Source organism: Pleurodeles waltl, chromosome 10 (genome assembly GCF_031143425.1).
Source record: "Pleurodeles waltl isolate 20211129_DDA chromosome 10, aPleWal1.hap1.20221129, whole genome shotgun sequence".
Classification (NCBI taxonomy): domain Eukaryota; kingdom Metazoa; phylum Chordata; class Amphibia; order Caudata; family Salamandridae; genus Pleurodeles; species Pleurodeles waltl.
This window is the reverse complement of record NC_090449.1, coordinates 915,486,033-915,501,642: the sequence shown is the minus strand read 5'-3', so window position 1 is coordinate 915,501,642 and position 15,610 is coordinate 915,486,033. Positions and strand designations below refer to the sequence as shown.

At 42.2% G+C, this 15,610-nt stretch overlaps 1 protein-coding gene across 3 annotated transcripts in view; it reads left to right on the top strand.

Annotated features, from left to right (window-relative positions):
- LOC138262023 (ATP-dependent translocase ABCB1-like) overlaps positions 1–15,610 on the top strand; it is a 935,493-nt gene that overhangs the window by 212,899 nt on the left and 706,984 nt on the right. For all 3 annotated transcript variants that reach the window (XM_069211682.1, XM_069211683.1, XM_069211684.1), the window contains 2 exons: positions 803–994; positions 14,829–15,000. In XM_069211682.1, coding sequence (XP_069067783.1) covers positions 803–994; positions 14,829–15,000 — 364 coding nt within the window. The remainder of the gene's footprint in view (positions 1–802; positions 995–14,828; positions 15,001–15,610) is intronic.

The following is a 15,610-nucleotide window of genomic DNA, read 5'->3' as shown; positions in this document are numbered from 1 at the left end:
CACTCAGACCAATCCTGGTGCTGCTCTCATGCTAGGTATGGCATGAAAGCAGTACCATAATTGCTGGGGAGCCTGTGCTGGTGTCCCAGTGAATGCTGTGACACCAGAGAGAAGAGGAGCAAGGCAGCAGGAGGCGGCTGTGGCAGCAGTGTCGGAATGGTAAGTGTTTTTGTTTTCTTATTTGTTACTGGGGGTAGCCGTGCTATATGGGTCAAAGCTGTGGGGGTAACTGACGTTAATTGTCTCATAAGAGCATAAAAGGAGAAAACAAACATGATAGAATTATTGGGTTTACCTGTGTCAACACCCCTAATGCCTACATACACTGATCTGGCTGTCAAGTACATAGAACACATGGTATATCTACAGACATTGCTCTTTTGAGTCAGATTATGGTTGATACAGGAGTTAGTACACTATAGAGAGGGCATTGAAGAAGTAATGTGCCTTGATAGTGGATTATTTTTTCCATGGCTTAGGTACATAGAGAAATGGTTGTATAAGCTTGGGTTATCTAATCAAAAAGAGAGTGCCCACAGCTATATGAAATGAGGTAGTCTCACACTAGAGATTAACATTTTGGCTCGAGAATCCTAACCCAATGGTTGCATTCATTATTGACATTTTGCTTATAATTTTTCATTCTCTGTTATTTCAATGCAGCACTTACATTTGATGCTTTGTTTGAGACATATTAAATGTGTAGATTAAATCACATTTATCATTGTGAGCGACATTGAGTACATGCATATGTTATGTCATTGGTTACAAAAATTAGCTTAACTCTTTTTTCTTCCAAAAGGTACGCTTGGTATTTTGCTGCGATTGGATTTACTGTATTCCTAATGAGTTTCTTTCAAGTCTGGACATTTTCCCTTGCTGCAACACGACAGACGGCAAGGATTCGGCACAAATTCTTCTATGCCATCCTTCATCAGGAAATGTCCTGGTTTGACAGAGCTAAGACTGGAACGCTAAACAGCAGGTTAACAGAGTAAGGAATTATTTCTTGATTTAAGCATCCCATTTTAGATACTTCAGTGGTAAGTGGTTGAAAACTTCTTAATTTCAGTATGAATTGTGATGCTGTTTTTGAAGCTAAGAGAAAAGTATTTTCCTGACATCTCAGCTATCTCTTGTGCATACTATCTCATCAAGAACAATAACATAGAATATTAAATTCTCTTTGTGGCATTTGCATCATGTGCACAAAGCCTCTTCAAATCAGTTCTCTGCGGGGCACTAGCGACAGAGCACTTTTGCATTGAAACTTGTCATTATTGCACAATCTTTGCCATCGGCTGTCCAGTAGAAAATGGAATGAACATTTCACTTAAGAATCAGTGCACAAATAACTTTGAACTGACTAAAAAAACATTATGAACTGGTCAGTCGGTCCAAATGCTTTCTCAAAACTGTGAGGCCACTTGTGCAATTTTTAAAATCGATTGACGTTTTACTCATTATTGTTTATGTATTGACTTCTGCTCATATACAAAGTAACATTTCTAACTGCGGCCTTCTCATGAGTATGTATTTATGTAAAACTAACCAAAGCCATTACCAAAAGAAATTTTATTACATTAGGCATTTTATTTTGTTATCACTACTTCTTTTATTTTGAGTCAAACATCCAACCTCTGCAGTAAATTTTGATCAGACAACATTCTTCAGCATGACATAGGGCACACGCCTACAACCTCAATAACAGATCAGTTATAGTGAGCTCTTCCCCTTGATAAAAGTGACTAGGTGTGCAATATAGCAGCTTCTCACACACCTTTATCATGTTTATTCAGCCTTATTGCTGAGTATTGGATTACTGGTTTAGAATGTAATGAAACCTTACTCAAGCAGCAACCACAATTACTGTAAGGGTGCAGTCAAAAGCAAATCCCAAATTATTCTGTGCTCAACCCTTTAGCAGCTTGACCCCAGAACAATCAAGCTTGACTTAGAGGCAAAGGATAACATGTTCATGCATCACTCTAAACAGTAATAAAGTGAACACACACCTCAAGAAAAGCCATCACAAATCTAGAAAAATAGGGTCAAATTGATTACATTTTTTGAAACTAAAATGACAACAATCCAATCAGCAGAACCTGAGATATTTAGGGCCATATTTATACTTTTTGACGCACAACTTGTGCGTCAAAAATTTTACCGCCGGCTAACACCATTCCAGAGCGCCATGCGGGCGCCTTATTTATTGAATGACGTTAGCCGGCGCAGCTGACTGGTGTGCGTCAAAAAAAATGACTCACACCAGGCAGCGCCGGCGTAGGGGAAAATGGAGCTTGGGCATCAAAAAATGGGGCAAGTCAGGTCTGAGGCAAAATTTTGGCCTCAACCCGATTTGCGCCATTTTTTTGACGCCCAACCCCCATTGAAATGACTCCTGTCTTAGCAAAGACAGGAGTCATGCCCCCTTGCCCAATGGCCATGCCCAGGGGACTTATGTCCCCTGGGCATGGTCATTGGGCATAGTGGCATGTAGGGGGGCACAAATCAGGCCCCCCTATGCCACAAAAAAATTACGAAAAAAATATTACCTGAACTTACCTTAAGTTCCCTGGGATGGGTCCCTCCATCCTTGGGCATCCTCCTGGGGTGGGCAAGGGTGGCAGGGGGTGTCCCTGGGGGCATGGGAGGGCACCTCTGGGCTCCTACCGAGCCCACAGGTCCCTTAACGCCTGCCCTGACCAGGCGTTAAAAAATGACGCAAAAGCGGCTGGACGTCATTTTTTAAGGCCCGCCCACTCCCGTGCGTCGTTTTTGCACGGGAGTTTAAATAAGGCGCACATGCCTTAGAGTCATTTTTTAGAAGGGAATGCCTACCTTGCATATAATTAACACAAGGTAGGTGTCCACGCTAAAAAATGACGCAAACTCCAAAATCTTTGGCGCTAGACGGGTCTAACGCCAAAGTATAAATATGGAGTTAGCTTTGCGTCGGATTTGCGTAAAAAAAAACGACGCAAATCCGGCGCAAACAGAGTATAAATATGCCCCTTATTTTTTAAAGATTTCAGTAAGAATAGTGCCTAGAAGCAGAAAACACCAACTGTGTCGTGTGGGACCAGAACAAAGTCACAAATTCAGGCCAAGTGCGTTGGAGCAACGGCCTGATGCAGGCACCAAGTTAGTCCAGCTGAACAAAGTATCTTAAATTTTGATTACAGAGCATTGTAAGATCCTGTGTCGGGGATGCGTCATCCAACGTTGGTTCACAGGAAGCTGCAGGGCTGCAATGCAGAGTTCTGCATCATTATCGAAGATGCCATTGATGAGAGGCTCACGATGCAAAGGTCTGCATCGAGGGTGTGTCTCACAGTGACAGGTCTGAGGAAGTGGTGAGCCGCAATGCAAAGTCCTGCATCAGGGATGTGTCGCGCTGCAGCTGTTCCAAACCAGCTGCGATGAGTTGAGTTGCACTGCACAGGTTGTACTTAATGGTCAACAGCTGGGCTAACAGAGAGGAATCCCCACATGTTTTACTTCACAGAGAAGAAATCATATAGGTGGAAACACTTACAAATAGCAATTCAGTTGACAAAGATAGTTGCCATTAGTAATAAGGACTGAAGGAAATATGTCTCTTTTTTACCTACGGAAACCAGACTGAGGAAATGCATCAAAAGGTTGAGTAAGTGTATGTGGCGTGTAAAGATGAATGTATGACTGTGAAACCAAAATAGGAGCAAAACAAGGTAATTAAGAATTTAATACAACTCCAAGTAGAGATGTGATTTTTCTGCGGTCCTGAAGAAGCCAATGTGACCAGATCAGGGCATGTTAAGGCTGAAACATGCAGACCTAAGCAGATGCAGAGTACATAATAAAAGTTCCAACTATCAAATCATCAACACATTGTTTTTTAATCTTGTTTAGTGGGCCCAAGAAATAAAAAAAATACTATAAGTAGTTAGGGGCAGCGTGAGGCAAGTAAAACATTTAGATCATGTACCCTGAAAAGAAAAGGTCCCGCTCAAAGAGTTACCTTGTACTTTCAAGGTTGAGCCCACCCAGCATTAAGTCTAATGTCTGTGGTCAGGACTTGATGGTGAAGCACACCACTGGACTGACAACACAGTGGGTGAGAGTCTTAATATTAACCCAATAGGGTTGCCAGAGTAGACCACACTTGGTTGCAGGAATGGGGTGGCAGTACTTGAGGGGAGAGGGCTCACAGCAAACAGTGTCCAGGTGCTGGGTTCAAAAAGGTTGGAGGGTTTCCTGTCTGAGACTCTGCCAGGAGGCCAGCCAACTTACCCTTGGAGTACTTTGGTGGTCCTGGGATCAAATTGCAGGCCCAGTCCGTCTTAATCAAGCAGCAGGGCAGCAGGGCAACAAGGCAACAGAATAGCAGCCTCTCTTGCACAACAGTACAGCAGCCCTCCCAAAAGGTGCTTAGAATTTACTGCCTCACTGCCCTGTCCCCAGCTTGTCTGGGGACACAAAAGACTAGTGTCAAAACATTTTGTGAGAATGTTGGGCATTTGTGATATGCAAGTGTAGTAGGTAACAGCTCATCCCTCTCATTGAATAAGAGATGGCCCATCCTGCCAACACCTATTCCCCGTTTGTCTCACTGTCTGGGAGAAATTTACAAACACTAACTGCCAGATTCACTTAGTCATGTGGATACTGGTGGCAGGAGAAAAATGGTCAGGACAAGAGAATGCCAACTTTCTGAATGTGGCATTTTCAGAGCATTTGGGGTACAAGACATTAGCACAGCACCTGCATAAAGTAGGGTCAACATGGGTGTTGCCCTTATCATGGGCATGTCCTTCCCTGAGTTTACTAGAGAAACATTTAATCCGTTAAAATATAATGAAAATAAAATGGGGACCAGGACTTATCCCTCTAGGGCTCCTCATTGTAGCTCAAAAGTGTTGGTACGTTCCCCTCCTGACCCAAACCTGACCAATGCACATGTTCTACAGTGCAAGCCCTGAAGAAAGGTAACCAGGGGCCAGATGTATGAAGCAGTTTTACCGGTTGCAGTTTGCAACCAGTAAAAGGCTTCTGGCCATGTACCATGCCTATTTAGCGAGTTGGTAACCTGTTACTGACACGCAGAATAGGGATTGCAACCCACTATAAAGAAGGGTTGTACCAAGGGCGTCCCTTCCTAATAGCGACTCGCAGGGCCACGCATCATTGTTCTGTGACCGCAAAAGCGGTGTCAGAACAATTGCAGTTACCACCAACTTCAAGTTGGTGGGAACCTACTCGCAAATGGACCCCTTTGTTCATGTGGGAGCAGATATATTTTAAGAGGAGGCAGAGGTCCCACGGACCACTGCGTACTCTTAAGAAAATGAAAAGAAAACTTTTCAGTTTTCTTTTTGCAATGCATCCCGTTTTCCTTTATGGAAAATGGCTGCATTACAAAAAAAGCGCTTACTTTATTGAAAAAGCAATCACAGACATGGTGGTCTGCTGACCGCAGCAGGCCACCAGCCCTGTGATTGTGGCCATTCCCAAATGGGTCTCAAATGGCGACCTGCCTCATGAATAATAATGAGGCAGGTATCTTGCGACCCATTTGGGAATGACAAACAATGTTGAACCCACTGTTCTTCATATCAGTTTGCGATTTCCTAATAGCGAATCGCAGAAATTTGCTATTAGGAGATTGCAAAGCTACTGCTACATACATCTGGCCCCAGATCTTCAATAAGCCATAGGTCCAAAGGATAGCCCAGATATTTGTTTTAACACTTCTGGTAAATTGGCAAGTGTCGGGGTACCATGTGTGGTAGTTTATATGGCAGCGAAGACTGTACCCCATGTGGCACAGTCATCCACCGCGGGAACCATCCCAAAAGGCAAGCACATAGTGAGAAGACTATGTTTTTCCTGTGGTCCCGTATGGAGAGAAACAGCTTCCAGCTGATTAGTTTTCTGGGCAATCCAGAACGGTATTTTTTCCCATTCTGCAGGTACTTTACCCATAATAGTATGTGCTGTTTGCGGATTAATCCCAGTACCCAATTGATAACCACCAGGTGCTGGCGGTGCTGGACGCGCTGGTGTTGTGTTTAATGTTCGCATTACAAACTGAACTAATCATCTATATAATGTCACTAATTCATTATATAAATTTTGCAGATCTGCTATTGGCATATTTGGCATGCCTGGGAGAGGTGTGTATGTGGCAAACATAGGCCATGTTGGTCCGTCATTACTGAAGGGACCTAACCTCACTCTTTGTAGTACATGTGGTAGGGCGCCTTCAAACCAGTTCTGATGCTCTTGGTATGTGAATGATATTTCATGATACTGGTATGCTCAGTACCGCTGAGGTACGTTCACAATTTCATATGTGTGGAATGTATGTGTTCTTTGGTCAACCTCAGGAAAGGTGACCCAACAGTAAGTTGTTTCTGTTTGGTATGCTTCATTAACTTCTATTATAAGAGTAACATCCCCACCCTCATCTGTAAGGCCATGCATTAATAAATGTTGTGTTAGTGCTTGTTTAGCATTTTCAGGAATGTCAATGGGGTTAGCCATATTTGTTTAGAAAAACGGAACACAAAAAATGGGGAGTAAAGTCCTTTTATGAGTTTGAGCTCAAACAACCTACAGCGTAATCAGGTGTTACCTTTTCAGCTGAGGAAGATTTTCCCAAAGACCACGGAGATCCGTATAACGGTACTTAGGGTATCTGTTGTCTGTGAGCCAATGATAGTCGGGGTATCTGTAAATTAGTGGCTAAACACCATCGTTGGTGGCGCCATGTCATAGTTTGGACTCTTGCTCTAGGTAAGACTGCTGGTTAAAGGATGACAGTACTTTTGTTTGTAGTCGACTACGTCTTTCCTACAACAAGTCGCAACTGTTGTCCCAACCTTACCGGCTCACTAGCAGCACCTCACCAGAAACACAATAGTAAAAGCTGATTTGTGGCAGCCTTTACGCATGGACTCGAGAGTAAGACATCTCAGGGAGTGTTGTGGTTAAACAGAGATTACCCCTTTCTCACAGATATATCATGTCTCATACAAACACAGGCAATGACAAAGATGCAGTAAAGTTTCAATTGTTTTTATTCAACATAACTGCAATTTCCGATAAGTTGCATGGGCTGCAATGATTAGGATAATGAATATTGCAAGAAACAGAATTGTGAAGACAAGAGTCCTTATTACAAAGACCCCCACCATCTTGCAATGCATAGAAAAGACATACGAGATGTAATATGCCCTAATACCCTAATGTGAAAGGCCTCACCTCCTACCTAAAGGAGAGCTGGGTTTGTTAAACCTAATCTGCCAATGCCATGTCCATGAAAGGAGGCCCCAACCCTTGTTACCTTGGAATGAGGTCTCTATCTCAGACTCCGCAGGGACACGAAGACTGGGTCAGCGTCAAGACGACTGCAGCATTGATATCAGTGATGGTGGCGATGCCCTCTGGTCGGAATCCCTCTGATTATCTGTCTAAAGTGTGATATATTTATACAGATCTTCAAGGACCCCTGACGTAGGTGTGTTCCCAAACAATAGATAACAGACATGCTTGGGACGGCAATTATTATAAACAATCCCTCGAAATTATAGAGAGGGAAAATCCCTAAGTGTGAACACCTACTGTTTGTTTGTCTTTGGTGCTTGATCTCGACGCCTTAGCACAGTGACACTGATAATGTAACTCATAACAAGTGGCCTAACTCTACAAGGCAGCCACCTTAGAAGAAATAAATAATGAAATGTGCTAAGAAAGAGCAAGCTAAGTAGGTTAAAAGTCACTAGGTGACAGGGGCACGAGTCTGCAAGCCAAAGGCTAAGCTAACTCCTGTTATCCCATTAAAACGAAGTAGGATTCACTACACTGGCTGGGATTGACTCAATCAAACACACTGCTTAAGTACATAAAAGAGAGGAAGAAGAAACCCCTGTTAGCAAATGTATATTTACTAATAACTAGATCAGAGCTCTTCAATTTGTGTGGCATGACTCCCAGATGGGTGGTAGAGTCCTTCCAATGGGGATGCGTTTCTGCCTTGAACCAAAAACATTTGCTCTTCTTTTTGGAGAAAGACAGTCATCTTGAGGTGGTTAATTCCAGTGGTTAGAATGTTTCAGCTGAAGGGCCATTCAGTAGGTCTCCTGTGGGACCAAGCTGGTCAGATAGCCTAACAAGCCTTCCTGCCAAGGTGCCTGCTTGCCTGAAAGAAATGTAAATGTGCACTATGCGTTAATGTGTAAATGTAAATGCTAATCTTCAAAGGTAAAGGGCTTTTGGGAGCCTGTAGTGGCTTCTATTGATCAAATCACTGGAAGCTCTGTGATGACAAAGATGTATTCTTTTTGAGTGGTAGTTCAAAGAGTTAACAACTGAGCTGTGAAGTGCATGCTTTTAATTGTAATTGTTTTTACTACCCTTGAGGAGGTGTTGAAAGGACAGTTATGTAAAACAAATATGTATTGCATATGGTCTGGGATTTACTAAATCTATAATTTTGAAGCACCATTGTTTCTTAAAAGGTTATGCACCTTTTGCAGCAGTCCATCCTTTACTATGTGTAATGTAAATATAAAATAATGACTTACATAGTCACAGTGCTTTCTGTCACAGGATGTGATCTCTTAGCACTGAAATACACATCACTATTCTCAACTGCACCAGCCAAGATTTAGTTATGTGTCTCTCTGGTTACACACAGACATATGCATTACACTAACTAATAGATGTTTCCTAATGTACTAAAGTGCATTTTTCACTGAGTAACAATCTTTTTCATAAATTTTTAATTTAAGCTGCCTGTTATTTTATATGTAGATACCTGATGTTGAAAGACCTAAAAACTGAAGTCATCTTCAGCAGCAAACTAATATAACCAGGGGTCAGTTTTTGCTAACATAGAAGTGTCTGTTTTCTTAATGTTAAAAATGAAAACCTTTTTAGAAAAACAGTGTGAAAAAGATTAAGGGACCACTTACTCTCCGAAATGAAAGAAAAAATCCTACTTGGAACTTACAGTTCATCATCAATGATAGTTAATGGTATGTTTTAATTATGATGAATGATGTTCAGCAACCTCCAGTTCCATGCAGCTGTACAAGCCAAGCAATCAACATCCCATGAAATATAGTATGGTTCTCCTCAGATGCGAAGCACTATAGTTGCAGCCTATGCATTACAGTAATTATGCCCAGGGTCATCGGAATTATGTGACTGTGTGGCTGCGGCGATTTTTGCATAATTATAGATTCGCCCCATTTGCCACATAGTCCTTCATCTTCTGCATAATGTGCTAGTTTTAATTAAAAAACATGTTTATAGCTCACACGGTTCAATAGATGCCAAAAAACAGTGACACGTGTTGCCCTTTGCAAAGCTTGACTGGTCACCTTTTTGTTGCTCATTTCTATAGTTGGGTGTTGAACTGGTAATAATGAGGTGCAACCACAGATTGACCATCTCTCTGGAGAAAAAACAGGCACATCCATCACATTTGTTCAGAAAAGTGTTATCATGCAAATATGTTTTGTCAAATTATGCTTTGTGAAAAATAAAGGACCATTGTGCATTATTGGGGAATTGTTTTTGGAGACTTTTTGTTTGAACTGTGTGGTAAGCCTCTAACATCGAACCAATAGTCGCCCACAAACCTTTCATTTGCTTAATACCTTTTAATATTATTTTCCTGCCGTAAAAGGGATTTTCCATGGGAATTTGGGGCATTTATGGTTGGTGATGGTTGGAGATGATGAGGAGTACCAGGTTCTAGGAATTTCAGTCAGGAGGGGTTCTTTAGGCCTAAAACATTTTGACGGGGGGTCTTGGCATCAAAAAGTTTGAAGACCTGTGAACTAGGAGGAGATTAAGGTATTGCTCACTGGTGCCAAGCACTTCACTAAACAAACATTGTACAGGAGAGATAACCCTGTTGGCTCTGGACCAGTCCTCAATGCGTCTAAGGGCTATGTGCCCAGTGACCTAAACTATTGAGTGCAGGAGTGAAATCAGCCTGTAGCACCCTCGGTCATTCCTGCAACCTTTTTTTTATAAACTAGGATAATCACAGCAGTATACCGTGACTTACGGAAAACACATAAGGTTGCTTTGTTAGTCACAATTGTAATACCTAGAGCCCCAAACTCCACATTCTCATTATGTAATCCAGCAGCCCCAGGTGTCTTCCTTTATGGACTTGCAATGATCAACTCCCAGGCCTCGGTTAATTCAAGCTTTATAGAAAGTGGGAGAATGAATATCAATCTACGACTTGCTAACTCTAGGACCCATGTAAGACCTCATAACTTTAAAATGGGTAAATCTTTTTTAGGCGCTAATATTAGCCCTCTATCCTGCTAATGCAGCCTCAAAGAGCTTGGGTCGAATAATGATTTTCCAGAGCCCCCTCAATCTTTAAGTTGGATAGATGCCTCCAGTCCATCCCACATCTCTTGATTGACAGCTTGTTTTCTGTTCTTAATAGCTATTTTATAGGCATCTCTACACTCCTTACCTTAGCCTTACCCCTAGGGACAGATGATGGTACTTGTCTCAGACGCTTATTAGCATGTCTACATTCCTTATTGACCCAGCTTGGTTCAATAGTTTTGCGGGTCTTCACCTGGCCCAGTAGATTTCTTTTGATCTGGGCATTTAGAGAGTAAAAGGGCACAAGTATAGCATCACTTGGCTGAGTTTCTACCAGCAGGTATTCCATTGTTAGGGGTAAATTAGATTTTATCAACAGGGTTAAAAATTTGGATTAATTAACACCCGCCACCAAAGCTGCCTCTCTTGATCATGGGAAAAGACAGCCAAAGAGCTAATCTTGGCTGGGCAATTAGCGGGCCCAGAAAAAACTAAAGCATCCTCAATAGGATTGGGATGCCTAAATGTGCTAACTAAAACAGTAATAGAATCAATAAATGTACCCATAAGGGGTGAGACTGAGACATAGTCAGTAATGGAACCTTGTCCCCGCCCAGTAAAAGTAGCAGTGTCCCATTCATATTTTTCCCTGAGTTTCATTCCATTATACAGCCCAAGCTCAAGAATAAACATTAACATCTTTCCACCTCTATGATCCATGTTTCCTACAAAACATGCTTCCCAGACCTCCAGGAGAAGGGTAGGATTAGAGCACAGTTTGGAGTTAAAGTCCCCCCATATTAAGATGTTAAAATTAAGTGATACAAGTGAAAACCTTATTCTTAGGCAATATAGAGAGGAAAACAGATTTTCTAGATTGCACAAGGAATCATTGGGTCCCACAGAATTATAAAGGCTAATTAGACAAAAATGTATTAAACTTAAAAGGACCAACCACAAAATATGTATCCCTGGATGTTTACAGAGTACCGAATATATCTTAAAATTACATGTTGAGTATGGCAAGCTCAACAGACCCACACTTACCCTGCCTCTTTGGGATCTCTGGGTTGGTGCACACAAGCCCTGGAATCCTTTCCATATTGGGTGGACCAAGCACTAGGTTTCTTGAAGCAAGATCAGATCAAAACCAACTGTTTAACTCAGCTAATTTGCATCATTCGTTTTGGAAATTATCCCAGACACAATCCAACAAATCAGTTTAGTTTTAAAAAAGAGCACATCCCTTTAGGGTATTTAGGGGAGACTAAAGCGTTAATTAAAATGCCTCCCTCTTGGCTACCCTTTGCCTCTCAACATGAACTTGAATTATCAAAAGCCCCAATTTCAATGAGAGGATAAGGCTGTAATGAAGCCTGGATGAGTACAGACCTCCTACAAGGGAGGATCATATCTTCTGTTCTCTGATGAGGTCAGTCCAGGCCATTAATGTCTGCTAACGGCATGTATTTGTTGAAGCAAGGGATAGTAAAACTGTCACTCTGGGATGTGATGGAGGATACACATCACATGACATGCTCATACCAGCTTGCAAGTGCCTATAAAAAAAGCCTAAGGGCAAAATACTAATGTTGCGTTTTGCAGAGAATGGTTGTTGTGGATGATGGCATGGAAGACACAGTCTCCATGAACAGTCTTATCGGTTGTTCCAATCCAGTACACCCGCTGGACCATCATAATGTTCTGGTGTTCCCACAAAGAGAAACTGGTATCACGGGCTAACCAATGACATAATTTGTTCTTGAGCTGGTCATAAGACCCAGAATGTGGGTCACCAAGTTTAGGGACCTTAACCAGAACCACCTCAAAGGAACAACTTTGTGTGGGGAGATTGATGCGTAAAGGAGTGCTGCTAGGACAGGAACGAGAGACCGAGTTGGCACAAGGAAAATTGCAATCTTGACCATTAGAAATACAACCTTTGAGTTAGAACTGGGGGGGCTCTCAGAGGAACCACGAGTAGCTTCTTGCATGGCTGTTGAGAGCCCAAAATACTCCTGGCTTCATTGATGTGTGTGAGGTGTGGGGGAGGCTGGCAAAGATGCGGTAGAAGGGGCCTCAGGCCTGGATGACCAGTGCGGCAGTTGGAAAGGCTAGAGATCTCAGCAACATCAGCTTCAGTTTTAACAAGTCTATCGACCAAAAGCGCCTGGCAAATTTTATGAGTATCTGCAACTTGCGTGAAGAAAGGGGCCTGTGCTATCACATTAAAAAAATCCTGTAGACCATCACCCATGACCACAGAAGAGAACACCTTCTCTGCCAGTGATAACATTTTTCGATTTTCTCTTCTGCTTGGCTACAGGGCTTTGGCTAAGGGGCAAAACCTGTGCGGACAAGCCTGGGGCAATCCCAGCGGCAATCCCAGCTTTCCCTGCTCTAATATGATCCAGGTTAGAGGCAACCACCAGGGATTGGTCGGTGAGCAACCTAGATCCAAGGAAACGCATCTCTAAGCCAGGTCTATTTTCTTGGTGATGACCCCCACAGCTCTGGCCAGAAAGTTGTCAATAGTTACACAGCTAGAGGTCATGGAGGATTTAGAAGTTGTGTCTTTTCTTTTCCCATCACTTGATACAGGGGCGCAGGCACACCATGTAGGCTAAAGATTAATAAAGAATGTACAAAAGACCTTACTTGCACTGCAGGAATGGTGCTTTTTTAAGAAGCCAAGAGAGTGGGCCCAGCCTTGAACAGCTGTGGATGGGGACTCATGGGCCTGCTCTTCATCCTGTCTTTGCTGCAGGCAAGGAAGGTGATTTAAATAGCGCCCGACTGCTGTGAAAGCACAGCCCCTTCTCCTTCTCAGGCGGACTTATGGGCAATATAGTCAAGCTCCGCTCCTATGCAGAGCTGCATCCTGAGCTGCTGTTAGGGAAAGTGATTTAAATAGTGCTCTTCCGGCATGAAACCAAAGCCCCTTCTCCTTCTCAAGCAGACATATGGGCAATGTAGTCCAGCTTCATTCCCATGCAGAACTGCGTCTATCAGCTAATATTACCTCGAGCATGCCACATCACTCCTTAAAGTGCTTTACAACTTGTTTAATTTCATAAGTTTCATTTCACTCCACACAATGGCCTTTTTGTAAATGTTCCCATGACCTTGCCCTGGTTGGGGCTCTTCAATCAGGTGTGGTTTGGTTCTAGTGACACAGTAAGCACAGGGCCCACAGCTGGACACTCCCTAGAGCATCAAATCAAAACACAAAAAGTGACAGGAGAAATGCTTGCAATATGTCCAAACATTTGCAGTCTGCCAGGGTAATATTCCAACCCATCATTCTTTTGCCCACCAAGCCACCTAAGGTTGGACCCAATCTTAGCAATCATAGCAAATAGTTCTTGACCCTGCTCTAGTTGGAACAATCCTGCCCAAACTGCCAGACTAGTCCTTCCTGAACTGGAACACAAGGAACCTGAAACCGGTTGTGCCCAGGTTTGGGCTTTTCAGTCAGGTGTAGCGTAATTCCAGTACCACAGTGAGTATTAAACCCATGTTGGACATACCCTTGCCCATTTAGGGCATCATACACACACAAAAGGTGACAGGAGGCATGCTTACAATTTGCCTAACCACTTGAGGTAGCATTTCAACCCACCAAGCCACCTTAGTTTCGACCCAGCTATTTGCAAATCAGTCTTGACCCTGTTCCTGTGGGAACAGTCCAGTCCCAACTGCCAGGACAGGTCCTCCCTGAAAGAGAACACAAGAAGTCCAAGACTGGGAACTGCTGCAAGAGTAATTACTTTGTAGCAAATGACCTCAGTGATGTAATAAATGTTTGTGTTTAGCAAACACAGTCGGACTATATAATGATTGGCGGTGGTTTGGAAGGTTCTGTTACTTTGTTAATAGGCGCAGACATTTTACAGGGATATTTTTTAACTTTATTTCGAAACCTTTATTCTTTAAAAGTCAAAACGTAATAAATGTGTTGCTAATACATTGATACACAACACACATACACATACAACAAACTTACATGAAATAGCCTAAGATCATTATGGATAAAATGAATCAATAAATACTGCTAAGGGACGGGAGAGAGGACATCCCTTTATTTATACCTGACACCTCGCCCTGCTTTCGGCTTTCGCCCTGCTGGTGCCTTGTCACCAGTGGCAAGTGGCTCACTACATACTCAAATTGCAGCTGTCTTTTGCTACCAAAGTAAGGGGACAAGGCCCATTTTCCTTGATTACGTTAAGGGCACTGTTCCTACACCACTTGCATATTAATTTGCTTGTAGACAGTCAGTCAAAGATTTTGTTATGCAATCCGACTTTTATTAATTGAGATGGTCAGCAATGTATAGGCCATCCCACCTCTCGCCCTTTAGGTGCCTTAGCATGTATTCACTTTCTGTATAGAAAAACGATAATTTGCATTCTCATTCATTCTCTCCTCCCTGATTCTCTGTTCTCGCTCTCTCTTATTTTACGTTTCTCTCTCTTTAGCGACATCAACACCATTCGTGATGGCCTTGGAGACAAAGTGTCCATGTTTGCACAATATCTCTCAAATTTTGTGGCAGGGATCGTCATTGGATTTGTATACGGCTGGAAATTAACATTGGTCATTTTATCAATCTGCCCATTACTTGCAGCAACAGCAGCAGTTTCTTCAAAAGTAAGAAAGGCACAACAAGACGAATTTACTTATTTTTAAAACCAGGTGACATTTAAAAAAAAAAACTATAGATCTGGTATTGCGGGTTCTGTATTCTTAAATAAATACAGGTTAAACGCTGCAGTTGAAACTTTGGTATAGAACACTAGTAAAAAGACTATGTCATACGAAAATTGCATTATTAAAAGTGTGAGAGGGCAATTGTGATTTGTATCCAATTCCACTTTCCAAATATTTTGTGATGTCTAGATTTGGAATTGAATCATGCATTGATTTAGTGTGCAGATTTCTAGTACTTTGCGAGGATGCCACTGGGCTCCTTGATCCACATTTTAAAATCATTTATTTAAATGAGTCAAAGAGAAAGATCAGTACTATTGCCACCTGATACTTCTTGCTATTATCGCTAATCACATCTTCATCTGGAAAATTATTCAAAGTGATGCAGGAAACAATAAGCACACTTCAAACAAAGTGCGTGATATATGACGCTCAATGGAAACAAACAGTTGGCCAAATGAGTAACAATTCAGTTAAAGTAACTACAGTACAGAACGCAAAAAAGGGCAATACTTAACATGATTAAAAAGATAAATTGTGCCAGACAGTA